Genomic DNA, 27378 nt, shown 5'->3' with positions numbered 1-27378 from the left:
CGATCTTGATCGCTTACGACGTGCTTTACATTCCCGAGCAACATGTCCAGGCTTATCACAGTTATAGCACTTCATTCTGGATTTTGTTGTCTCCTGCTTCATTTCTTGCATTGCCTGCTTAACGGCTTCTTTCACTGAATCAATCACGGAATTTGATTCGTCATTCTCAGTCTCCACCTTACGTACTTTGTGAACTTGAGGACGTGCTAGTACTCTCGCTGTCTCTTGTGCAAGGGCAAATGTTACAGTTTCCACAAATGTAGCTTTTTGTGACGCATATGTTGCACATTTTATGTCTGGGTCTCGAATGCCATTCACAAAGGTCTCAATTCTGATGCGGTCCACAAGTGGGTGACTCTCTCCTGGGTATGCCAAAAGCACCAACCGCTCAACCTCTGTTGCAAAGTCTTGTAGAGTCTCATTTGACTTCTGGACTCTTCCTCTTAATTCCATTCTGAAGATGTCTTGCTTATGTTCTCCGCCGTACTTACGTTGAAGTGCCGCTATTACTTCATTATAATTATTTCTAGAGGCAGCGGGAATGCTTTGTATCACATCAGCGGCGTTGCCCTTTAATGCCAATAGAAGTTCAATTGCTTTGTCATTGTCGTTCCATAAATTTCTAGAAGCAACCATTTCAAATTGGAATTTGAATACATCAAATGAAGTTGAGCCATCGAAAACAGGAGGTTTGGTTTTCGAGCCCTCGATAACGCGCACTGGTCCACCTTTAATTTCCAGCTCTGACATTTTTCTTTCAATGTGTAGAAACTTCTCATCATGAACCATAATTTCTCATCCACAGAAATAATCTTCTTATCCAGCTCCCCAATTTGGCTTTCGATATGGTCCACACGTTTTTCCATGCCTTCAGCAATTTGTTGAAGATTCTCATTTAGAATTCTAGAATTTTCGTCCATCTTTTTTGAATTTTCGTCGAATTTTTCTTCCAATTTTCTAGAATTCTCTTGCATTTTTAGAGAATTTTCTTCCATCATTTTTCTAGAATTCTCTTGCATTTTTAGAGAATTCTCTTCCATCATTTTTCTAGAATTCTCTTGCATATTTAGAGAATTCTCTTCCATCATTTTTCTAGCATTCTCTTGCATTTTTAGAGAATTTTCTTCCATCATTTTTCTAGAATTCTCTTGGATTTTTAGAGAATTTTCTTCCATCATTTTGCTCAAAATATTGACCATCGATGTGTAATCAACAACATTAGAAGCTACAGATGGAGTTTCCGAGGCGCTGGCTACTACTGATTCGTCAAGATCTTCCTTATAATCGAACTCATGTGTTTCGATATCAATACTGCGCCGCTCGAACTCTTCCAGTAGTCGCTTTTGTAATTGAGCCTTGTTTCCTGTAGTCGGCTGCTCCATTTTGCTCAATTCCTTCTTCAAGTCTTCCACTCGAAGCTGATTAAACTTCATTGTAGATTTTTTTCCGTTATTTCACTTCCGACACCAATTGTTACGTTTTTATATTGAGGCGTATTTAATTACCCGATAATTAAAAAGACAGTTCTTTTCAATAACGTTAATCTACAATTTATTTGTTTAACTGATTGGTTTCACTTATTTGCTCTACGATGTGTACTGTATAAACTTTAGCTTACGACTGACTTGACTGCACCCTCCGCCAGGGGCTTATATACCGTGATTTGACGATTTCGAAAATTCTGGATAGTCTGGCCTACAACCATCGAGAACTATCTTGATACAATTTATCTAACACCACATATTCAACTGGTTATCTTCATTGCCTACAGCCATCTGGAATATTCCATCGGCGTTATTTTACAGGTGATATGGCACACATACTTTTAGGCTTATGCTAGTAATCTAGTGCATTCTACTAGATTAGGTAGATGTCGTGCAGGTATAAAACCAAAGGCGTTACTTTTACAATGAACGATTGGAAACACAAAAGATGTTTAAGGAAGTACTAGAAAATAAAGAAATGACTCTAACAAGTTATGACGTAATTTTATCGTTACAATTTGAAAATTAACGTAAACTAATTTAAATAAACTTAAATCTAGAAATATCACATTCGTAACAATATATATGGGAGCTATATCTAAATCTGAACCGATTTCTTCCAAAATCAATAGGGATCTATTCTGAGTCAAAACACATACTTGTGCCAAATTTGAAGTCGATTGGACTAACACTGCGACCTAGACTTTGATTACAAAAATATGTTCACGTACAGACGGACAGACGGACATGGCTATATCGACTCAAGAGCCCACCCTGAACATTTTTGCCAAAGACACCATGTGTCTATCTCGTCTCCTTCTGGGTATTGCAAACATATGCACTAACTTATAATACCCTGTTCCACAGTGTGGCGCAGGGTATAAAAATCTGCTATCGTAACTTGAATCTGGCTTGTCTGTCTGCTCCATACGCGTTAACAGTCGCCTCGTACCAACACCGAAATTGCCATAAGAAGCCCTAACGACTTTTCATGACCAAAGAAAAACGAAAGCCGTTCTGAACGCTCGTGGAGGAAACCGTGAACAAACCGTTTTGATTTTTCGTGAACGTTTCCGTTTCATTTTGTTACGGTCCGGTCACGTTTTTGGAACGTAATATTTTCTATTAGTGTAATCGACTTTTTAGTAAAATAGTTCTTAAATTTCAAAACGATAGCTTCATTGCGTGATTACAACAGACGGAAAGAAATCTTTAGGTCATCTTTACATATTACCCTGGTCATGAATGTATATTATACGGGGTGTTTGATATGTAATCCAACAAAAAAGGAATATGATCATCTCCCAGAGGAAAATGTTATTTTTGGATGGGAGAGAAAACAAAATGTTTGCTACAAAAATTGTGTTTTCTCGTCAAACATGAAATGGTTGTCGAAATCAGATACATATTGTCCGAGAAAATAACATGGTTGTAACAAACATATTATATGTTCATCGTCCAAAAATAACTTTTTGTTCATATTCCTTCTCTGGTTGTATGTATATATATATATATATATATATATATATATATATATATATATATATATATATATATATATATATATATATATATATTTTTTTTTTTTTTTTTAATTTTATTATTCAAAAACAAACTATTAAGGAAGGGAGCCACCGTGGTGCAATGGTTAGCATGCCCGCCTTGCATACACAAGATCGTGGGTTCGATTCCTGCTTCGACCGAACACCAAAAAGTTTTTCAGCGGTGGATTATCCCACCTCAGTAATGTTGGTGTCATTTCTGAGGGTTTTAAAGCTTCTCTAAGCGTTTTCACTGCAATGTGGAACGCCGTTCGGACTCGGCTATAAAAAGGAGGTCCCTTGTTATTGAGCTTAACATCCCAGCAAAAAAAAAAACGTCGCCAAAAAAGTAATGAAAATGTTCTTTTTGGATCCGGAAGTGGTGCAAAATTGACGCAGAAGCGATAAATTTAACATGGGCTTGTCATAGGACGGAAGTCCTCCATTTCTACAGCCGCTGTACTGAATTTGCATCACTTCTTTAGGTGTGATCCGAATTCAATGTTTTGGATGTAAATTTAAAAATTCTGTGATATTTTGTCAAATAAATAATTTTTATAATTTTTAATGGATTCTAACGCTTGTCTGAAAAGTTTGACCTCAAATATTTTCAAAAATTCACAAGTTTTTCAGATTGGATTTTGCATTTTTTCGACAAAATTTAAATAATTTGTACCTTTTTATGAATTCTTAAACTGTTTTTAAACAATTTGAAACAAAAAAAGTTAAAATTACCCATTAAAAATATGAACAAAAACATGTTTTAAAAAATTGAATGAAAAGAACTTCCTGTGTTGTTAAAATAAAGAACATCATTGGGAGTACATCTTCTGGAAGTGCTTTTAAAGTTGTGCCTTTGGAAGAACTTCCAAATTTTTTTTGCTGGGATGGAATCGGGCAGCACTCAGTGATAAGAGAGAAGTTCACCAATGTGGTATCACAATGGACTGAATAGTCTAAGTGAGCCTGATACATCAGGCTACTACCTAACCTAACCTAACATTGTCTCTGGAGTATAGTGGTGGATCCATGTCTCATCAACAGTTATGAAGTGATGCTTAACATCCATTTTATTTCCCTTAAAACGATCCAAACAAGCTTGAGAAATGTTCATTCTTATGCGTTTTTGATCGACTGTTAAAAAATGCGGCACCCATCTTGCAGAAAGCTTTTTCATATATAGTTCCAATTTTTTACTGTTGCATATGAATGAGCACTTTCACCTAACGCATTCACCACATAATTATGAATTTCTTGTCCCGATAAACCTTTTTTATGTAAATATTTAATGACAGCACGCATTTCTAATTTTTCAATTTTAAAAAAATTGCGGATGCGTCTTTTTTGAACACCTGTTTCTATATGAAGGAGTTGCCAGATCGAAAGAAAATTTAACATGTGTTCATAACAGAGATGGAAGTTTCCAAAACATTTAACTTTTTTCTATTAATACAGCGCTTTTTGTGCTAGGCTAAGAAGTTTCCGAACTGCCCTCGTAGGTACTTTTGCCTAAGAGAAACAAATATATTAGAAGCGAAACAAGTTTTGCCAAATTTGGTTACATTTTTTGTTTTATAGAATACTTGAATAGTTCTCTTTATTTATGTACAAATAAAGGGTGATACGGTCAAAATTTGGTCAAGGGAAAACGCGTGTAAATCGGTGAAATCGTTTATTTAAAAAATCAAATTAAATTTCTTTTTCAAGTTCAATTAGTATAAAATTCAGGAAAAATATTCAGTTAGGCTTTCGCTTTTCCAAATCCGAATTGCCGGGCCTCACGCTTGACACCTGCCATCAGATTTTGTACAGCCACCTTGTCCACCTTCTTCGCCGCAGAAAGCCAGTTTGCCTTGAACTGCTGTTCGTCCTTAGCAGTTTTTTTGGTCTTCTTTAGGTTCCGCTTGACAATAGCCCAGTATTTCTCAATTGGGCGGAGCTCTGGCGTGTTGGGAGGGTTCTTGTCCTTGGGAACCACCTGCACGTTGTTGGCGGCGTACCATTCCATGGCCTTTTTACCGTAATGGCAAGATGCCAAATCCGGCCAAAACAGTACGGAACAACCGTGTTTCTTCAGGAAAGGCAGTAGACGTTTATTCAAACACTCTTTCACGTAAATTTCTTGGTTGACAGTCCCGGAAGCTATGAAAATGCTGCTTTTCAAGCCACAGGTACAGATGGCTTGCCAAACCAGATATTTCTTTGCGAACTTTGACAGTTTTATGTGCTTGAAAATATCTGCTACCTTTCCCCTTCCTTTTGTCGTATAAAACTCCTGTCCCGGAAGCTGCTTGTAGTCGGCTTTGACGTAGGTTTCGTCGTCCATTACCACGCAGTCAAACTTCGTCGGCATCGTCGTGTACAGCCTCCGGGATCGCGCTTTGGCCGTCGTATTTTGTTTATCATCGCGATTTGGAGTCACTACCTTCTTGTAAGTCGATAGTCCGGCTCGTTTTGTGGCTCGATGCACGGTTGTAGACGATACACCCAGTTTATTTGCGGCATCTCGGAGAGAGAGGTCAGGGTTTCGCTTGAAACTACCGGCAACTCTCTTTGTCGTCTCAGCGGCTTCCGGTTCTCGATTTCCCCCCGATCCAGACTTCCTGGCTGTCGACAAACGTCCCCCAAACACTTTAATTACATTTGTAACGGTTGATTTGGCAACTTTTAGCGATTTTGCCAGCTTTGCGTGCGAGAAGCTCGGATTTTCGCGATGCGCGAGCAAAATTTTGATACGCTGCTCTTCTTGCTTGGACGGCATTTTCACAACTGAAGAGTGAATTCCAAAATCAAAATAGGAGCAACATTCTACACACACACACCTTCAAAATGAGGAGTGTTCAGGTTTTTTAAATGCAAAATTGAAAGAAATACGTCAAGTTTATATTGACCAAATTTTGACCGTATCACCCTTTACTCTACATCATATTAACAAAATTTCTCTATAATTTCTTATAATTCCAGGTGAAAAGCGTAAACTTACCATTCCTCCAGAATTGGGCTATGGTGATCGTGGAGCTGGCAATGTCATTCCACCAAAGGCAACATTGGTCTTCGATGTTGAACTCATTAACATTAGCAATAGTCCACCAACCACAAATGTTTTCAAGGAAATCGATGATAATGGCGATAAGCAATTGAGTCGCGAAGAGGTAAACCTTTATGTATGGATCGCACTTTTTCATTTTCTTCAGTTGTAATAATGTTTAGATCATTGTATTCTCCAAAAACAAATCGGGTCATGGCTTTAACTTTATGTTACTATCCTTCTTTTGGGTATTTTGTATTTTTTTCCATAACACCTCATCGTAGAACTAACCACAAAAATCATTTGTTCAATGCACTTAGTATAGAGAATTATTTAGAACTTATTAATATGAATTGTGTTCTTTTTCATATTTCTTCCATACAGGTCAGTGAATACTTGAAGAAACAAATGACTGCCGTCGAAGGTCAAGATTCGGAAGAATTAAAGAATATGTTAAAGGAAAATGATAAATTGGTGGAAGAAATCTTCCAACATGAAGATAAGGACAAAAATGGTTTCATTTCTCATGAGGAATTTTCGGGTCCCAAACATGATGAGCTGTAAGATTAACCAAAAATTAAACACTCTCATCTAGACTTTCGTCGTATTCTATGATGCACATCCAAATCTATTGATTTCTATCATTTTTAAAATTCCTACATTAATTAATTAATTTGATTTGATACACCCAGTTATTGGTTATTTAAGTTATTTTGTTAAAGAAATCACACACAGAGTGAGCGCCACAATTATCATTGACTCTAATTTTTAGAGTAACAATAGTGCATTTTTTTCTCCATTATTTTTAATTTATTTCCTATTAGCATTGGCTTAAAACTCATTGCATAGTGTAATATACATAAATATATTTTTGAGTTTAGCTTATATTGTAAAACGAACTCAATTTTTTTTGTTTTCATATTTGCAAAATAACAACAATGGGAAATTTAGTTCTAATCATAATAAAGATTTGAAAGAAAATTTGTAACAGGGTACTTACTTTGGTAGTATGTACGTGGACGTATAAAATTAAGATTTTTTTTTTAAAGTTTTGTATTTTGTAAAAATAAAACAATTGTTCACAATCACTTTTTGTAAGTAAATAAAGTAATTTATTACAAACTATTAGAAAAATTGCACTTTTTTATAAAAGGGAAAATGTCGTAAGTATTAAGTAAAACAACAGCCGCTGCAATTTTGGGTATCCTCCGCAGGGGCTACCAAAAATTCTTCTGAAGACAACGGCTCGTATGGGTAATCGGTTGTGTAGGTGAAGTTATCAGATATTGGGATTATATGGCTAATTTCCTTTGTTCAAGTGGTATCACAATGGGCTGAATAGTCTAAGAGATCCTGATACATCGGGCTGCCACCTAACCTAACCTTTGTTCAAGTATAAAAAAATTATAACAAATTAAAAAGAGCTTTAGGATAAAGATCATCTTTGGGAGGACATTATTGGAAGTGCCTTTAGTACAATTTTCTAATTTTTGTGCTCATAACTTATGCGATATTTCCAGGCAAAATATCTTCGGATTTTTTTCGATAGAACTCAGAAACTTTATGCCCCTAAATCGAAAGCAATTATGGTCACTTTATTACCTAGGGAGGTGAGAAAAGGCTTTGATTTAAGGTCGACATGTGAAGAAGCTTTGCCTACACCAAGTCGGCAACAACCAAATTCGCATCAGGAGATTTTCTGTAACTCGTAGACGAGTATGATGATCTTCATCGTACTATTTAACCCCGCTGATCCTACAAATGGGGAACTGAACCTATAGATTAGTAAGAGAGTCGACGGACACGAGCGGAACACATGGCTAGAACACTTGATTCAATATTACATATACTTAGGTACGAATAGCGTGTGGTCAACTTCCATTTTTTCTATTGGAATAACATTTTGGCAAATTTTTCTATAGGAATAAAATTTTTTCCTGGAATAAAATGTTGACAAAATTTTCTACAGAAAAAAATTGACAAACTTTTCTATAGAAATCGAATTTTGACAAAATTTTCTATAGAAATCGAATTTTGACAAAATTATCTATAGAAATAAAATGTTAACAAAATTCTATATAGAAATAAAATGTTGACAAAATTTTATATAGAAATAAAATTTTGATAAAATTTTCTACAGAAATAAAATTTTGACAAAGTTTTCTTTAGAAATAAAATTTTGACAAAATTTTCTATAGAAATAAAATGTTGACACAATTTTCTATAGAAATAAAATTTTGATAAAATTTTCTATAGAAATAACATTTTGACAAAATTTTCTATAGAAATAAAATTTTGATAAAATTTTCTATAGAAATAAAATTTTCATAAAATTTTCTACAGAAATAAAATTTTGACAAAATTTTCAATAGAAATAAAATTTTGACAAAATTTTCTTTAGAAATAAAATTTTGACAAAATTTTCTTTAGAAATCAAAAACAGCAGAATAAGATTTTTTATTTTATAGTTTTTTTGGAATATTTTCTGCAACTTCCAATGGACGACAAAATCAAGATAATTCTTCAACATCAACAATAGGCTTGTTTTCTTTTAGCACTGGATACTAGGGCTGTCACCCGGGACAAATCCCGTTCCGTAATCCCGGATTTTCAGGACGGGATTTATCCCGAATCTCGGAATTTTTTATTTTGAATCCCGGGATTTTCGGGATCCCGAAAAAATATTTCCAATTTGTTAAAATTGTGGGCTTTTATGATTGTTTATTAATACATTTGAGTCTTCACTCATCGTAAACAGCCCTTAGATTTCATAACCGACAAATTGAGTTAATAAACATTTATGGTACACTTTGAGTAAGAATTTATTATATTACATGAGGTATTCTAAACAGCGCAATTTCATCATAAATCGAGTCCTCAAAAGTCAAGGTTCTTTGGGATCCCGAAAAAAATCCCGGAAAATCCCGGGATTCTATATTTTGAAATCCCGAATCCCGGAGTTCTTAAAAATCGATCCCGAACGAGAGCCCTACTGGATACCCAAGCACGGTTGCCACAATCTGTAGAATTTTACCAGAACTGGTAGATTTTTTACTGCTCCTCTCCACCTAAGAGGTACTTAACAAATTTTCTCTAGGAATAAAATTATGACAAAATTTTCTCTCGGAATAAAATGTTGACAAAATTTTCTATAGAAATAAAATTTTGACAAAATTTTCTCTAGGAATAAAATGTTGACAAAATTTTCTATAGAAATAAAATTTTGACAAAATTTTCTATAGAAATAAAATTTGGACAATATTTTCTATAGAAATAAAATTTTGACAAAAATTTTCTATAGAAATAAAATTTTGACAAAATTTTCTATAGAAATAAAATTTGGAAAAAAATTTTTTTAGAAATAAAATTTTGACAAAATATTCTATTGAAATCAAAAACAGCAGAATAAGATTTTTTTATTTTATAGTTTTTTGGAATATTTTCTGCAACATCCAATGGACGACAAAATCAAGATACTTCTTCAACAACAATATGCTTGTTTTCTTTTAGCACTGGATACCCAAGCACGGTTACCACAGTCTGTAGAATTTTACCAGAAATGGTAGATTTTTTACTGTTCCACTCCAAGTAAGAGGTACTTCACAAATTTTCTCTAGGATTAAAATTATGACAAAATTTTCTCTCGGAATAAAATGTTGACAAAATGTTCTCTCGGAATAAAATTTTGACAAAATTTTCAACAGAAATAAAATTTTGACAAAATTTTCTATAGAAATAAAATTTTTACAAAATTTTCTATAGAAATAAAATTTTGACAAAAATTTTCTATAGAAATAAAATTTTGACAAAAATTTTCTATAGAAATACAATTTTGACACAATTTTCTATAGAAATAAAATTTTGACAAAATTTTCTATAGAAATAAAATTTTGACAAAAATTTTCTATAGAAATAAAATTTTGACAAAAATTTTCTATAGAAAACAATTTTGACACAATTTTCTATAGAAATAAAATTTTGACAAAATTTTCTATAGAAATAAAATTTTGACAAAATTTTCTATAGAAATAAAATTTTGACAAAATTTTCTATAGAAATAAAATTTGGACAGAATTTTCTATAGAAATAAAATTTTGAAAAAAAAAAAATTTTAGATATAAAATTTGGACAAAATTTTCTTTAGAAATAAAATTTTGACAAAATTTTCTATTGAAATCAAAAACAGCAGAATAAGATTTTTTTATTTTATAGTTTTTTGGAATATTTTCTTCAACTTCCAATGGACGACAAAATCAAGATACTTTTTCAACATCAACAATATGCTTGTTTTCTTTTAGCACTGGATACCCAAGCATGGTTACCATAGTCTGTAGAATTTAACAGAAATGGTAGATTTTTTACTGTTCCACTCCAACTAAGAGGTACTTCACAAATTTTCTCTAGGAATAAAATTATGACAAAATTTTCTCTAGGAATAAAATTTTGACAAAATTTTCTATAGAAATAAAATTTTGACAAAATTTTCAATAGAAATAAAATTTTGATAAATTTTTATATAGAAATAAAATGTTGACAAAACTTTCTATGTTATAGAAACAAAATTTTGACCAAACTAAGAGGTAATTCACAAATTTTCTCTAGGAATAAAATTATGGCAACATTTTCTCTCCGAATAAAATGTTGACAAAATTTTCTCTAGGATACCCAAGCATTTTTAGCACTGGATACCCAAGCAAGGTTGCCACAGTCTGTAGAATTTTTCCAGAAATGGTAGATTTTTTACTGTTCCTCTCCACCTAAGAGGTACTTCACAAAATTTCTCTAGGTATAAAATTATGACAAAATTTTCTCTCGAAATTAAATGTTGACAAAATGTTCTCTAGGTATAAAATTATGACAAAATTTTCTCTCGGAATAAAATTTTGACAAAATTTTCTGTCGGAATAAAATTTTGACAAAATTTTCTATAGGAAAAAAATTTGACAAAATTTATAGAAATAAAAGATTTTTTATTTAATAGTTTTTTGTTTTGGGATATTTTCTTCAAATTTTGGTAGATTATTCCTCATACGCGGCCAAATAATTTATTGAACTCCTAGATTTTTGGCTACATCAAAAAATGGTCCGATATTAACCGTATTCAGCAGAAATAATTATGGTTCCTTTTCCATCTTAAATGTTCAATAAGAAGACTTCCACCACTATCATTTATTTGAAGGTACATTTTATTTATTGATTATTGATTTGATCTTAATTTGTTTGTAAACATTAGAATGAGAGAAATAAATTGAATGTTAAACGAAAATATTATAAACATTATAATACATGTAAATATAATTACTTTCATTTATTATATTATATATCTATATAGCAGACGAGTGGTGATCTCGAGAAAACAGCAAAAAAAACAGTTTCAATGTTTCAAAATGTGCTCCTATTTTCAGTGAAGAAAAAATAACTACAAGCGAAGATAAAACAGAGCTCATTTACACATTTTATGCGTAAAACACGTTAACAGATAAAATAGCCAAAAATTAATTGTATTAAAAGTAAAAACATGAGATTTTCTACAATTTGGAAATGTGATTTACACAATATTGTTTTTTCATCTTTAATATATACTAACATACTATGTTATTTTCTTTCCCTCTTAAGATTGGCCACATTTAGAAACACTATAAGACTCTTACCTAATTATTTAATTCAATTTCCATTGCACTTCTCTTGTTTGGGAGCATGGGGGGAAGGGGCGAGGACATATCAATTGAGATAAAATATTATTGTAGTTCGTTTCGATAGACTTCGTTTTGATTATATTCACTAAACATTTAATATGTAAAAGATTAATTCTAATATTAATGCCTCCTCTATGCCGGATGAGATATCGTGTAATGTAGGAACCAAATGGTTATCAAGGGCATTCATATATAGAGGAGGTAGTTTTGAGCCACGAGCACCAGCTTCATAACACACCTTAAACGAAATAAATAAAATAAAAACCACTAAATTGGAATTTGTTTGTTTTGTGTAATCTTATTTCGAGCACTTACGTTATCCTGATGCAGTGTTGCTCTTAAGCCAATTTTCGTATTTTTACTTGCTGCCAAAAGATCTAGGAATGGTACCAATGCCATAGATGTACTACGGGCAATTTGTTCGGTCATTCGTGTTACATCCGATGTGGTAGACACACTCAATGTTGATGAATTTGTGTTATACCAATCAGCATGCTGTAATTACAAATCATTGTTATCTTTCTTATTTGGTTTGGGGAGGCGATGTACTGTCGTACCTGAATCACATATATATCGGTTAAACGTATTGCATAGTTTGAGTTGGAATAATTAAAACTAGCATGAACGCGCATACTTGATACACCATCCATAAGACGATCATCAATGGGGGATTTAACGCTAAAATAAAAAAGTATAAAACAAAAATATTAATATTAATAAAAAAATGATATTTTTAAGCAAAATCTTAAGTACCCTCCACAATGGATAAAAAATGCTGTGGTGGGAGCAGATGACTTACAAAGGCAGCTGAATGTTATACCGAGAATTTTGGCCCAATCGTATCTAAAATTCAACCGCCTACGTACTACGGAAAGTCGAAGTCAGGTAACTTTTTTCGGTGCTATAGGCGGTGGTCGAGCACCGAGAAAACCGCTTCACAAAAAATATCACCAAAATTTTTTTCATTTAACATTTTAATTGAATTTCAACAAAATTTTTAATTGAAACAAAAATCAATCACAAAAATGAATTGGATAAAAAAAAAATAGACTTTGAAACTAATAGACTTTTTGATACTATCATTTCTGTGATTGAAAACATTTCAATTAATAATTAATTGGATCAATTAATTTCGTGATTGAGGACAAAAAAATTGTGTGTGTTCATGAATTCTGTTCCGACCTATCTGGTATGCTACTTGGTCTAGAGGCTCTCTTTTGTAACTTGGATCTTATGCTCTGGAAAGTGAAGATACATTACATTTCTGAGTGGCGGTTGTCTATCCACAAGATGGTGATTTGGATGGTTACTGCGATAACAACACAGGAGATACTGATTTGACCACATGTAATAATGTCTACGCATAGGGATGTACTGCGGAGACATCCAGTCGGAGTTCTGAGCAGCATTCAGACAGGTCTGTATATTATTCCACTGCGTCTCGCTTGTTAAATGTGCTGCCTGTGAGTGACTCGAGGACCTTGTTTCTACCGCGGAGCTTATCACAAATTGCAGTGGCGCGGGCAGGTGAGTTGCGGAGACATCCAGTCGGAGTTCTAAGGATGCATTCAGACAGGTCTGTATGTTATTCCACTGCATGTCGCTTGTTAGATGTGTCCACACTGCCGACAAGGTTTATTTGTCCGGACCCCAAGTGCTGCCTGCGAGTGACTCGCGAACCTTGTTTCTACCGCGGATATTATCACAAATTGCAGTGGCGCGGGCAGGTGACTTGAAAAGGCTGTCTCCATATGATACAATTTCAACGACGTCAGGAATGGGGGTGGGAGGAATAGAGGATAAGTAGAAGTTGAACAGTGCCGGAGATATCACCCCACCTTGACTTTTTATCTCAAAATTCCGAAAACAACTGGCACCCGCAGCGAATACCTTTGATACGGCCAAGTCGCCACAAGGACCTTTCTGTTACACGGCTTGACCTGTTTGAGTCCCCTATTTATATATGCTGAAATGGCATGAGGTGTGCTATGCACTTTACGGAATCCATGTTGATGGTTGGTAGTTGAAAATTTCTCCACAGTAGAGCCCCAAGTGTCTTGGCTACTGGCGAGAGAAGGGTCGATTTGTAAGAATCACCCTTGCTCTAGTTGCCTCGAGTAGTGGAATAACCTTACGCATTTTCCAGACTTCGGGTATAATGGAGGATCCAATGACAAAGGAGTCTGATCAAACACTCAACTCCTTGTGCTCCCAGATGCTTTAGCATTAGCATAGAAATTCCGTCGGTGCCCAGTACCTTGGATGGTTTTGCGCTGCAGATAACATTGGTAAGGTCGGCTGAGGTAAATTGTGGTATAGAGGTATGCGCGTGAGTGAAATTTCGCTCACACTCACACACATTCACGAAATGACAAGTCATACTCACGCACGCTCACACACAAACAACGTTTAAAGCCTCACGCTCGATTCACGACAATTTTCGTGATTCACAAAAAATTTGGAACACGACAATTATCGTGAAAGACGATTTTCACACACGACTTATCTTTGTTTAGTCCCATTCACGAGACATAGTATAAATTCCATTCACGACTCACGGAGATTCACGCGTGGCATGTCGTTGGCTCGCAGACCACGGATGCGACGATTGACTCTCTATAACTCTCGTTATGGTCAATAAACCATCATCCCTTGTATTGGGGCTCGAAATACATATTGTTATATAAGTTAAACCTGGAGATCGAAAAAAACTTAGATATATCGACTCGATTTCACGGCGATTGAGCATATTTTTATCCATGTTGACAAAATGTTCTCTAGGTATAAAATTATGACAAAATTTTCTCTCGGAATAAAATTTTGACAAAATTTTCTGTCGGAATAAAATTTTGACAAAATTTTCTATAGGAAAAAAATTTGACAAAATTTATAGAAATAAAAGATTTTTTATTTAATAGTTTTTTGTTTTGGGATATTTTCTTCAAATTTTGGTAGATTATTCCTCATACGCGGCCAAATAATTTATTGAACTCCTAGATTTTTGGCTACATCAAAAAATGGTCCGATATTAACCGTATTCAGCAGAAATAATTATGGTTCCTTTTCCATCTTAAATGTTCAATAAGAAGACTTCCACCACTATCATTTATTTGAAGGTACATTTTATTTATTGATTATTGATTTGATCTTAATTTGTTTGTAAACATTAGAATGAGAGAAATAAATTGAATGTTAAACGAAAATATTATAAACATTATAATACATGTAAATATAATTACTTTCATTTATTATATTATATATCTATATAGCAGACGAGTGGTGATCTCGAGAAAACAGCAAAAAAAACAGTTTCAATGTTTCAAAATGTGCTCCTATTTTCAGTGAAGAAAAAATAACTACAAGCGAAGATAAAACAGAGCTCATTTACACATTTTATGCGTAAAACACGTTAACAGATAAAATAGCCAAAAATTAATTGTATTAAAAGTAAAAACATGAGATTTTCTACAATTTGGAAATGTGATTTACACAATATTGTTTTTTCATCTTTAATATATACTAACATACTATGTTATTTTCTTTCCCTCTTAAGATTGGCCACATTTAGAAACACTATAAGACTCTTACCTAATTATTTAATTCAATTTCCATTGCACTTCTCTTGTTTGGGAGCATGGGGGGAAGGGGCGAGGACATATCAATTGAGATAAAATATTATTGTAGTTCGTTTCGATAGACTTCGTTTTGATTATATTCACTAAACATTTAATATGTAAAAGATTAATTCTAATATTAATGCCTCCTCTATGCCGGATGAGATATCGTGTAATGTAGGAACCAAATGGTTATCAAGGGCATTCATATATAGAGGAGGTAGTTTTGAGCCACGAGCACCAGCTTCATAACACACCTTAAACGAAATAAATAAAATAAAAACCACTAAATTGGAATTTGTTTGTTTTGTGTAATCTTATTTCGAGCACTTACGTTATCCTGATGCAGTGTTGCTCTTAAGCCAATTTTCGTATTTTTACTTGCTGCCAAAAGATCTAGGAATGGTACCAATGCCATAGATGTACTACGGGCAATTTGTTCGGTCATTCGTGTTACATCCGATGTGGTAGACACACTCAATGTTGATGAATTTGTGTTATACCAATCAGCATGCTGTAATTACAAATCATTGTTATCTTTCTTATTTGGTTTGGGGAGGCGATGTACTGTCGTACCTGAATCACATATATATCGGTTAAACGTATTGCATAGTTTGAGTTGGAATAATTAAAACTAGCATGAACGCGCATACTTGATACACCATCCATAAGACGATCATCAATGGGGGATTTAACGCTAAAATAAAAAAGTATAAAACAAAAATATTAATATTAATAAAAAAATGATATTTTTAAGCAAAATCTTAAGTACCCTCCACAATGGATAAAAAATGCTGTGGTGGGAGCAGATGACTTACAAAGGCAGCTGAATGTTATACCGAGAATTTTGGCCCAATCGTATCTAAAATTCAACCGCCTACGTACTACGGAAAGTCGAAGTCAGGTAACTTTTTTCGGTGCTATAGGCGGTGGTCGAGCACCGAGAAAACCGCTTCACAAAAAATATCACCAAAATTTTTTTCATTTAACATTTTAATTGAATTTCAACAAAATTTTTAATTGAAACAAAAATCAATCACAAAAATGAATTGGATAAAAAAAAATAGACTTTGAAACTAATAGACTTTTTGATACTATCATTTCTGTGATTGAAAACATTTCAATTAATAATTAATTGGATCAATTAATTTCGTGATTGAGGACAAAAAAATTGTGTGTGTTCATGAATTCTGTTCCGACCTATCTGGTATGCTACTTGGTCTAGAGGCTCTCTTTTGTAACTTGGATCTTATGCTCTGGAAAGTGAAGATACATTACATTTCTGAGTGGCGGTTGTCTATCCACAAGATGGTGATTTGGATGGTTACTGCGATAACAACACAGGAGATACTGATTTGACCACATGTAATAATGTCTACGCATAGGGATGTACTGCGGAGACATCCAGTCGGAGTTCTGAGCAGCATTCAGACAGGTCTGTATATTATTCCACTGCGTCTCGCTTGTTAAATGTGCTGCCTGTGAGTGACTCGAGGACCTTGTTTCTACCGCGGAGCTTATCACAAATTGCAGTGGCGCGGGCAGGTGAGTTGCGGAGACATCCAGTCGGAGTTCTAAGGATGCATTCAGACAGGTCTGTATGTTATTCCACTGCATGTCGCTTGTTAGATGTGTCCACACTGCCGACAAGGTTTATTTGTCCGGACCCCAAGTGCTGCCTGCGAGTGACTCGCGAACCTTGTTTCTACCGCGGATATTATCACAAATTGCAGTGGCGCGGGCAGGTGACTTGAAAAGGCTGTCTCCATATGATACAATTTCAACGACGTCAGGAATGGGGGTGGGAGGAATAGAGGATAAGTAGAAGTTGAACAGTGCCGGAGATATCACCCCACCTTGACTTTTTATCTCAAAATTCCGAAAACAACTGGCACCCGCAGCGAATACCTTTGATACGGCCAAGTCGCCACAAGGACCTTTCTGTTACACGGCTTGACCTGTTTGAGTCCCCTATTTATATATGCTGAAATGGCATGAGGTGTGCTATGCACTTTACGGAATCCATGTTGATGGTTGGTAGTTGAAAATTTCTCCACAGTAGAGCCCCAAGTGTCTTGGCTACTGGCGAGAGAAGGGTCGATTTGTAAGAATCACCCTTGCTCTAGTTGCCTCGAGTAGTGGAATAACCTTACGCATTTTCCAGACTTCGGGTATAATGGAGGATCCAATGACAAAGGAGTCTGATCAAACACTCAACTCCTTGTGCTCCCAGATGCTTTAGCATTAGCATAGAAATTCCGTCGGTGCCCAGTACCTTGGATGGTTTTGCGCTGCAGATAACATTGGTAAGGTCGGCTGAGGTAAATTGTGGTATAGAGGTATGCGCGTGAGTGAAATTTCGCTCACACTCACACACATTCACGAAATGACAAGTCATACTCACGCACGCTCACACACAAACAACGTTTAAAGCCTCACGCTCGATTCACGACAATTTTCGTGATTCACAAAAAATTTGGAACACGACAATTATCGTGAAAGACGATTTTCACACACGACTTATCTTTGTTTAGTCCCATTCACGAGACATAGTATAAATTCCATTCACGACTCACGGAGATTCACGCGTGGCATGTCGTTGGCTCGCAGACCACGGATGCGACGATTGACTCTCTATAACTCTCGTTATGGTCAATAAACCATCATCCCTTGTATTGGGGCTCGAAATACATATTGTTATATAAGTTAAACCTGGAGATCGAAAAAAACTTAGATATATCGACTCGATTTCACGGCGATTGAGCATATTTTTATCCATTTCCATTGAGTGTGTGTGAAAAAAAGTAAATATATAAACCATCTTACCCAATATTAAATTCCTTATCATTGTTCACCCATTTCAGACAAACAATTTCAGTTTGATTAATATCAGCTCCAATGGGACCACAAACAATTGTGACATCCTTTTGATTTTTCAATGACTCACGCACTTCCTCCATCTGTGATGGTAGAATTTGAACCATCAGGCCATCTTCTACAATACTACATTTGCCAGAAAGACCACAGCTAGGCTTCAAGGACTCGTTTAAAAGAAAGAAACTTGCTCCCGTAACTAGAAAACAAAAGAAAAACATTAAGAAAATGGTATATTAGATATTTCTTTTCTCGCAAATACCTTTACGGGGTTGCCCTTGTATATTAATAGCTTGCGTTGAGTATGCATACATTTCGGTGCGATCATCATTAACATTTTGCATACAAACTAAATGACCATCTGCTGTTTTGGAGAAATTTCCACCAAATGCCAATATATGATCACTAGAATTGTTGATGGCTTTTACCACATCATCCAAACGATTTCGAGGTATAGCCACCGTGGTCTGACGGTCTTCCATGTGTATGTACATGCCTCGAATAAAAGGCAGAGTATATGTGTAATTGCGAAAATCCTGTGGAAATACAAATAAACCAGATGACATGATATGGCCCCACTTAAGAAAAATTTCTTGGTCTTACCGCCAAAAATACCATTATTGTCTGAGCAATTTCAGCATATACCGATTCCCTATTGCGCATTGATATATGAGGACAAGGATAATAACGGTATTGAGCTCCCAATCTTAGCATTAAACGCAAAGGAAATATCTTAGCCCAAGGAATTTCAAAACGATGTATCAATATCCCTATCAGATACGGTTTATCTGGCTGTATCACATCCAACATACACTGAAATGTGGGTCTTATAAATATAAAACCACCATAATCGCGAGATCCCAAAAATGTGGCCTGTTGTGGGCTAGTATGTGACAATTCTTGTATAGGATTACCAGCTTCGGCATTATTATAAATTTCATTCAAATGAATAAACACATCTCGGGGTATTCGAAATCCTGAACCGGCAGCTTCTTCCTTCGATGCTGGAAGCTCGAATTCCAAAAGTATGATGATTTCATCATTACCCACATGATGCATTCCACAGGTGGTGAAATTAATTACAGTACGATTCAAACAACATTTTACTGAAAGCAAACCAAAACAAATGCATTAAAGGAAAAGGGATGGTATTCTTCATTCCATTCCAATACTTACAATTGACTATTTTAACAAAAACAAAGAAATTCTTTTGCACGGCAAATTTTAGTGTCTCGTTTTGTAATCTCATTACCAAGTCATAGTTATTGACGACATCCTTATAGTCAAAATCACAACCAGTTTCATCTTTAGTTATGACAATGGGTGGTAAACTTCCATCTGCCTCGGGTATAAAACAACCATTCTCATCGCAACCTGATGGCGGCAATCGTTTTGAACGATTAGTTTCTGGAGATTTTTTAGAGCCAGGGGTAGCAGATGAGTTATTCAATGTCTTGTTAGCTAAAACAAAGAAGTGAAGAGTTTTAATTCAAAAATAATACAATTTTCTAGGGAACAAGATTTAAATGGGTTTCCATGAGGAATTCTCTCGTATCAATGAGTATGGTATGGTTTTATTAATTTAATTACAAGAAACCTGGTGATTATTGTCTTGTTTTGTAGTTGGCAATTCATTATCTCTCCTCAGCGATACTATTGATATTTTAGTGTATTTCAAACAGTCTGTACACATAGACTCTCAGATTTTTTTGGACTTCTTCGAAAAAAAATTTTCCTTATAATAGACTTTAAGGTTAAGAATCTAGCAGTTACTTTTGATAAAAAGAAAAGTTCACCCTCTCTGTGTAGTACATTAATTGATCCTAAAAAGCTACAAATCATAAACTCTACAAATATCCGTGACACACTTTCACTCCTAAAATATTGTAAAATTTTGCTTCTTATATAGTCAAATGTAACTAATCCTATTAGGTCAAGAACCTTTGTTGTTAGCACCTAATTGTTTTTTTATATTTATTTTCATAATTTATTGTGATTGTAATAAATAAATAAAAAAATTATTTTTTTAATTTAAATGTCTTCAATCACAAAAATGATGGTATCAATTAAAAAAATGAACTGAAAGCCAATTAAAAAATTAATTGATCCAATTAAAAACTTAATTAATACTATTAATTTTTGTGATTGATTGTTGTTTCAATTAAAAAATTTGTTGAATCAATTAAATTTTTAATTGAACTTTTTTTAAGACTTTTTTCTCTGTAATACTAAAGCGCCTCAACTATACTTTACCAATTGCATAGAAAAAATCAAATATTTCCTATTAAAAATAAGATTGTGATTGAAAACAAAATCAATTAAAAAATTAACTGACACAATAAAATTTTTAGTCAAATAAAAACTAAAATCAGATATTTCTTAATTTTTTTTCAAAAAATTTATATTATTTGTTGTTTTGATTTCAACTTAAAACCATGGCGTTGACTAAACTACAAGAGTAGCTTAACCAACAGAGGAAAAGTATATTTGTCAAATTTATATATTAATATTTATTAAATTTGAATAAAACTTATATTGAAAATAAAAATATAATTGAAAAAAAATTTCCGGAAATTTTAGTATTTTTCATTTTTATTATCGTACAAAGTGATACAAAAGTCAATAAATAGACCTAAAATCCTGCATCACACAAAATTGTAATAAAATATAAACTTCAACAATGGTATATATAAAAAAACTAGATAAAATCTTTAAGACAATGGTGTAGTAAATAGAAATAATAATAAAAAATATTTATGAATAGTAAAAATACTAAATGTTGAATATATATTAAGATATAGTAGATATCTCATACTAAGCGTTGAATATAATAAACAATATAATCGTATAAATTAATAGGATCAATTAATGTGTTAATTGCCATTGCTGGTTTTTGCTACAATTTCAGTGATTGAAGAAATTTCATTTAAAAAATAATTGAATCAATTATTTACGTGATTGAACACGAAATATATTTTTTCTGTGTACTATTTACTTTTTCATTAATTATGACTCAAGTCCACATAATGGTAAAATATTATTTACAATTATTAAACGTTTATTATATTATTATACATAAATAATAATAATACGTTAGATAATTGATTGCCTCAATTAAAAAATAATTAAGAAAGTGACGTATTACTTTTGACGTATTTTATTAAAATTGGAATTAGTGTAACGATATACAGACGAAAACGTTTAAAACGTCCCCCGTTTATAACAATCTACCTGCTATAATTAACAGTTTCCCAACAACCTTTTGAAAAAGTTGTCTATGCAAAAGTTAAAAATCTGCTCAATGGAAAAATAAAGAAAAATATCTTTCATTTTCAGCTAAAGCACACATTCTTAATGGAAAGCAGAAGTAAAGTTTTTTTTTAGATCCCAAATTTGTTTAATTTCCACGTGGCTAAATAAATCATCGTTTTCTCCACGAACTAAAAATCCTGGTCCCTGGGAGTAATATCAGTAATCCTCATACGTTATTTTTTAATAGCTTAGTGGGACGTGAACACGATTGCCACCCATACCAAAAATAATCTACCAAAAGTTTAAGAAAAATTTACCAAAAATCTACCAAATTTAAAAAATTAGGTTTTTAATCAAATGTTTGTCAAAATACAAAGTTTTTGCAAAATTTTATTTCTATAGAAAATTTTATTTTATTTTTTTCTATAGAAAATGTCAAAATTTATTTTTTTGGAAAATTTTGTCAAAATTTTATTTTTATAGAAGATTTTGTCAAAATTTTATTTCTATAGAAATTTTCGTCACAATTTTATTTCTATAAAAACTTGAAAATCTACCAAAACTTCAAGGATTCTACGAATCTACCAACCAGTAAAAAATCTACCATTTTTGGTAGAATCATACCAACAGTGGCAACCGCGGACGTGAACCGTATATCGTTTAACTAAAGATATACGTGCTCCTTTCTTAGGAGCACGGCAAAGTCAATATCAATGAGTTGGGCTACGGTTGAATTTCATTAAAGCGAGTACAAGATAATCCAATAGTTACCAACCCACGGCATAGTTATCGGTGGCAAAACCCCTCACTAATGCTGGACAAATATCAAAATATTTCACCTCATTTATAAAATGAATGTCCCTTATCATTGTGTTTGCAATTATTGATATGAGTGCAGACCCCTTTTGTTTCGTTCACCTTTTTTAAGTTCCGAAAAAGTGAAAGTTACAAAGGCAAGTGATAATTATGAATAAATGGATTTTTCAAACAATAAAAATAATTATCAAATGTTTATGTATGTAAAACAAATTCTTGTAAGGTTATTCAAGTTTTAATTGTCCTTAACTTACCATTTGCAACGGGTGAGTTCGATACCGTTGATTGTTGTGTTGCCGTATTTAATGTAGCTGCCGCTGCCATGGGTGGAATGGAACCTCTAAACAATTGAGCCACTAAACCCATTGTTGTTGCATCAGTTATATATTCAGATCGCGGAGTTGATGGCTTATTTGCGGCCGCATTTCTATTTGTAGAGCTTTGTCTTCGAGCCTGTTTTGGCTGTTCATTCCATAGTTCAATGCTGGCCAAATGACTTCCGGGGGCAATGCCATCACTGAACATAACAGATTTACGTTTTCGCGCCTTTTGACCACTTGAGTTAGACGATGTTGATGAGAAACTTCCATTGTCTTTTTTCAAAACACCAACCGGCACTATGACCGATGGCGGTGTTTTAACATCTCCGCTAACCTGTCGATGTGGTGGGATAGTTGAACAATATTCCATGGGATTATTAGGATTTGGCGAACGTATTGCACTGCCAGGACCCGTTGTCAATGATCCTGCCGTATAGTTGGATGTTTGTCTTTGGGTGAGAATTAAATAACACTGTACGCATACCCTTGATTCCGGCTCTGTTAGAAAATCCAATTTGAATTTTTGTGAACAACAAACCGAGCAAAGAACTTTGCCACATGCTCGACAATGGTGACGACGTTTGATCATGGTAAACTTGGCACTGCATTGCATGCAGCCTGTGGCCATATTATCGGGTACCCATATTGGTGGAATTTTTCCTAAATTGGCATGAGGATCTTCGCTATAACCTGTGGCCTCGGCTATGTCATTCGCAACAGGGCTAGGTTCAGGTTCCACATCGGGTGATGGTGGTGTTTGGACTTCTTCCTCTGTTGTGGCAACTTGTTCTGAAGGCTCGGAACCCGGCGGTGTTTGTCCCGCATTGGCATAGATGTCAACGGCTTGTATTGCTGGTAAGTCCAATGAAGTTGGACGTTGGGGCCGTGAGGGATCCGCATCGTCCTCTTCGATCGTTTTGGCTTGAATTATGTCACCTTCCAATGATGATGATTCACTATTACTGTAAGAAGATACTGCCGAGTTTATTACCATGTTATCTTCGCATTCACTTATGTCCTGATGATTTTGTGGTCGTATTTCAGAGAATTCCACAGTAGATGCCTGAGAAAAACTATCTCCATTCGGATGATCACCAGAACTTTCATTTGATAAAATTTCATCTGAATGCTCCACAACACAGGCATTATCGTCTTTCTGCTGTGACGGTTCTTCTCTACGGGACGGCTCTTTAATAGTTGGCTCAATAACTGATGGTGGTGGATTTTCTGTTACTGCCTCATCATCAATGTCCATTTCTTGCAACATTGAATCCAATTCTGCATCCGATATTTCATCCATGGTGGAACAAAATGTGACAGGCTGCTGTTGCATCGCTGAATTGCCTTCATTACACATGGCCTGATTATAATCATAAATTGGCGGAACTGGTTGAATCTGTTCAGGTACAGAATGATCGTTTAGAACTTCTATCGAAGGGTTGGCCGCCTCAGATGTGTCGTCTATGGGAGTATTGTGTGCAATTGGCACAACTTCTCTGGGTTGACTTAGGGCTGAGGTAACATTAGAATCCGTAAGGTTTTCCAATACCTTGCCCATTGATGAAGATAGCGAAGTCTCCAAATGTAGTACTGATTGGGATTGTAAATTGGCACTTGTAAGTGAAATGGAGGAGAGCCCCTGCGTCAAATCTTCCACGTTTGTTGTGCTTTGTAAATTTTGTTGTATTAAATCCAACGAATTTGTTATATCGCTCAAATAGGTAGCTTCTTCGTCATTTACCTCTACCACCGTGTCTTGCGTATCCGCTTTAGTTTCGTTAGTTTCCAACAAACATTCATTGTCAGATAGCTGCTCTTTGTCTTCAGTTGCCGTTTGTGATTCCACTTTATTTTCATCCATTACCTTTTCCCCCGAATTCGTCAAAGGTGTAGGCTCTTCCAGAGAGTCTTCCGGGTCCAGTGATGGCCCAGAGGAAAATGTTGAATTGGACGAAGTTGTCAGAGATTCTGAGCTCTGAGAATTTGTGGATTCTTCGCGAGAATCTTTATCCATATCTGATGTGGACAGTTTCTTATTTCTGGGTTTCTCCACAAATTTTTGTATATCTTTACTTTCCTCCACCTCATTTTCATACTCCTCCAATTCTTGGCGTGAAGAAGCTACCATATGGGATGGCTGGAAACCACTAGATTTATCACGGTACTCCGCTGGCTTAGAATATTGCTGTTCATTGAGTGACGACACTGAAGCTAAGTTTGTGTCTAAAGACTCTACATTTTTACAGTACTCATCCAGACTGTTGAAGACCTGGGAAACAGCTTTGAAACCAGATCCTGCAAAGCCATTGGTGGTAGATTTTTGTTTTTGCACTTCTTTCTGTTTAGTCTCTTCCAGCCTCTTTCTTTGCTGTTCATTGGCCTCCTCTTCGTGCAGCTCAAGATTATCCAACACTTGATCTATATCAACCAAATCCATGTTATCCACACTGAATGAGTGTCCTTGTGCTATGTCAAGGTATGCGATTATTTATGAAATGCCCTTGAAATTTGCAGCCTTGTCTATTTCACTTGTACTTCACCATTCCCAATCAGCTGCCGGTAAAGGGGAACAATAAACCTAAGGCAAGACGAGGGAAGTGAGCGACAGTGATGTATTGAGCAAGCAAGAACACTGTCTAAAATGTATACAATTTAAATTGTCTCAGCTAATAGCAACCCACCAGCGAGCAGTCACTGACTCTAAAAACCGGGCAAGCGGAGTAGTGGAAGAGTACGACCAAGATGATAACGATGATTCACACTTGCATTAATTGCTTGATATGCGTCTTTATCAAATGTATTCTCCAGCTTATCTTCCTATACTGCAATTGTTACAGATCACAAATCTCTTGTAGAAATTAGGCTGCATCCATGGATACTGTGTTCCATCAATTGTTGTCAACTTTTAGCCACATACATGGAAAATTCTGCAAGTTATTTATCTTTGTTTTGATTTTTCATTGTGACAAAATTCAGAAATCAATCCAATTAAAAACCACAGAAGAAAAGAAATACTTTGTTTGACGTTTTACACTTTGACGGTTTTCATATTTTCGATACGAGGGTTCTATTCAAAGTTTTCATTGGTGGTACTTCAATGCAGCATTGAATTTGAAAGTGTTTGAACACAAGTGGCTTTCAAGCAATTTTAACAAATGAATTCCCATCAGACACATATATAAGACAATGAAGCAGCAAAGTAGCGCCGCTACAATTTTTTAGCCCTTAGACGCTGTCGACGATTATAACGGGTCATGTCGACTGAATGTAACCGCCAATCAATATCTATTCCTTAAAATCTTGAATAACCTTCACATTGTTGCCATTATTTGCAAAAATACTAATTCTTTCCCAAAACTAATACAATACTACAACGCTGCAACAATTTAGCAAAAATCTTGCACAACCGATAAGGAAAAATATACATTTCATTTTAAGATAACTTTTACGATTTATCTCAAAGTGGTTCGAATACTTTTAATTTGATATTTTTAAATGGATAACTAACCCTGCCAGCATTTCAAAGTTCCATTTCATCCTCATCGCTACCACAGACTCGTAAATGTCACCGCAACCATCGCGAACTGTGATGGGGGAAGCATATCAAAAAGTACAAAATGTACATGAAAGTATTTTGCCATCACTACTGTTAGAAGAGCCATTTTATTTTTTGTGAAACGCCAAGCGCAACCAGCTTGTTATATTTTATTTAAATAAAAACGAAAATAAAGTTCTGAAAACATAGAAAGGTATATGGTGAACAATTTTCGACTTTCCAAATAGAATAAAGTGATCGTTTTTCAAATATTTTTCCAGGCACGCTGTCTCCATCGAAAATAAACAAACTGGTTGATAGACGCTGCAATATGTAACTTGCTACTTAAAACTCAACATCATTCTTTTATTAATGCAAAAAATGGTGTTAAATGTGACGAGATAAACCGGAAAATTTTATATTTATAAGAAATTATAAATGTTTAATCAAATCAATAAACATCTACACAATCGTGTTTTACTTGACCACAATGATTCTTCTACAATTACCTTAAAATTCACTTTGTCTGATAGTTTGCTGGGGTTCTTATTGGCGTCCTTCGAAATTGATATAAATAGGCACCTAATAAGTGCACTGATGAGAAACTTTTTCGTAGTAACTTGGCGTGGTACAACTTCTCAATAGTGACGGCGCTTTTCCGACGAGTTTTTGATGTCGTATATGATTGTTTTCGACGTAGTGGGGATTCTCTGAAGCGCCCCCAAATTCAAAAAATGATGGCAGGGTAGCGCTTTGTGTTTCACAAAATATAAAATAGCTCTTGTAACAATAGTGATGGCAAAATACTGTCATGTTACATGTTGTTGTTGACTGCAGAGACAAAAGCATTGTTCGATTGTTCACCACTAAGGTGAATTCAACAAATAGCTTCTAAAAATAAATTTCGTGTTGTTGCATTACTGCAGTAACAAAACGAAATAAAAATAAGACTAAGGGACTTGTAGTTATATGAAAATATGATGTACAGTGGGAGTAAAGATGATTCAATTTAAAAGAGAAACATTCCTAGATATTTTCTCCATAAGGAGTTAGCATAAAGGGCCCAAAATCGAGTTATATATCCCAGATCTATACTAAAGGCAGTGGAATGGTTTATTCGCCCGAACCGAAACATATACAGTTTAGGCGTGTATAGATTTGTATCTGGCGTTTTCTTTTCAATGACTTCATTAATCAAGTTCTTTAATCTAATTTGGT

General features: G+C 34.5%; 3 protein-coding genes across 4 annotated transcripts in view; 1 reads left to right on the top strand and 2 right to left on the bottom strand.

Annotated features, from left to right (window-relative positions):
• The window catches only part of Fkbp14 (peptidyl-prolyl cis-trans isomerase Fkb14), a 63373-nt gene extending 56186 nt beyond the window's left edge, over positions 1–7187 (top strand). Inside the window, exons 5-6 of one of the 2 annotated variants that reach the window (XM_075311040.1) lie at positions 5990–6177; positions 6438–7187. In XM_075311040.1, the coding sequence (XP_075167155.1) occupies positions 5990–6177; positions 6438–6617 (368 nt within the window). In that variant the 3' untranslated portion in view covers positions 6618–7187. Of the gene's footprint in view, positions 1–5989; positions 6190–6437 lie in introns of both variants that reach the window. The other variant, XM_075311039.1, reaches the window with a different exon arrangement.
• A 4613-nt stretch (positions 7188–11800) lies between these two features.
• Positions 11801–15473, bottom strand: LOC142239259 (zinc finger FYVE domain-containing protein 9-like). Its single transcript, XM_075311038.1, has 4 exons — positions 15338–15473; positions 12307–12427; positions 12065–12244; positions 11801–11987 (listed from the first exon to the last, which is right to left on the bottom strand). The coding sequence occupies exons 2-4, from the start codon at positions 12397–12399 to the stop codon at positions 11835–11837; spliced, it is 426 nt and encodes a 141-aa protein (XP_075167153.1). The 5' UTR covers positions 12400–12427; positions 15338–15473; the 3' UTR covers positions 11801–11834.
• On the bottom strand, positions 15434–25643 carry LOC142239258 (zinc finger FYVE domain-containing protein 9-like). Its single transcript, XM_075311037.1, has 8 exons — positions 22560–25643; positions 19414–19698; positions 18841–19343; positions 18500–18773; positions 18190–18436; positions 15940–16060; positions 15698–15877; positions 15434–15620 (listed from the first exon to the last, which is right to left on the bottom strand). The coding sequence occupies exons 1-8, from the start codon at positions 25060–25062 to the stop codon at positions 15468–15470; spliced, it is 4266 nt and encodes a 1421-aa protein (XP_075167152.1). The 5' UTR covers positions 25063–25643; the 3' UTR covers positions 15434–15467.
• Positions 25644–27378: the final 1735 nt, after the last annotated feature.

This window comes from Haematobia irritans, chromosome 5, assembly GCF_050003625.1.
Source record: "Haematobia irritans isolate KBUSLIRL chromosome 5, ASM5000362v1, whole genome shotgun sequence".
NCBI classification, from domain to species: domain Eukaryota; kingdom Metazoa; phylum Arthropoda; class Insecta; order Diptera; family Muscidae; genus Haematobia; species Haematobia irritans.
This window is presented reverse-complemented; position numbering and strand designations above follow the sequence as displayed.

Excerpts from the sequence above, each read along its gene's own strand:
- LOC142239259 (XM_075311038.1), bottom strand. The coding sequence starts at position 12,399 with ATGGATGGTGTATCAAGTATGCGCGTTCATGCTAGTTTTAATTATTCC. Across the intron at positions 12,245-12,306 it reads CCGATATATATGTGATTCAG|CATGCTGATTGGTATAACAC; the intron begins GTACGACAGTAC and ends TTGTAATTACAG. Across the intron at positions 11,988-12,064 it reads CAACACTGCATCAGGATAAC|GTGTGTTATGAAGCTGGTGC; the intron begins GTAAGTGCTCGA and ends ATTTCGTTTAAG.
- LOC142239258 (XM_075311037.1), bottom strand. The coding sequence starts at position 25,062 with ATGGATTTGGTTGATATAGATCAAGTGTTGGATAATCTTGAGCTGCAC. Across the intron at positions 18,437-18,499 it reads ACAAGGGCAACCCCGTAAAG|TTACGGGAGCAAGTTTCTTT; the intron begins GTATTTGCGAGA and ends TTTGTTTTCTAG. Across the intron at positions 15,621-15,697 it reads CAACACTGCATCAGGATAAC|GTGTGTTATGAAGCTGGTGC; the intron begins GTAAGTGCTCGA and ends ATTTCGTTTAAG.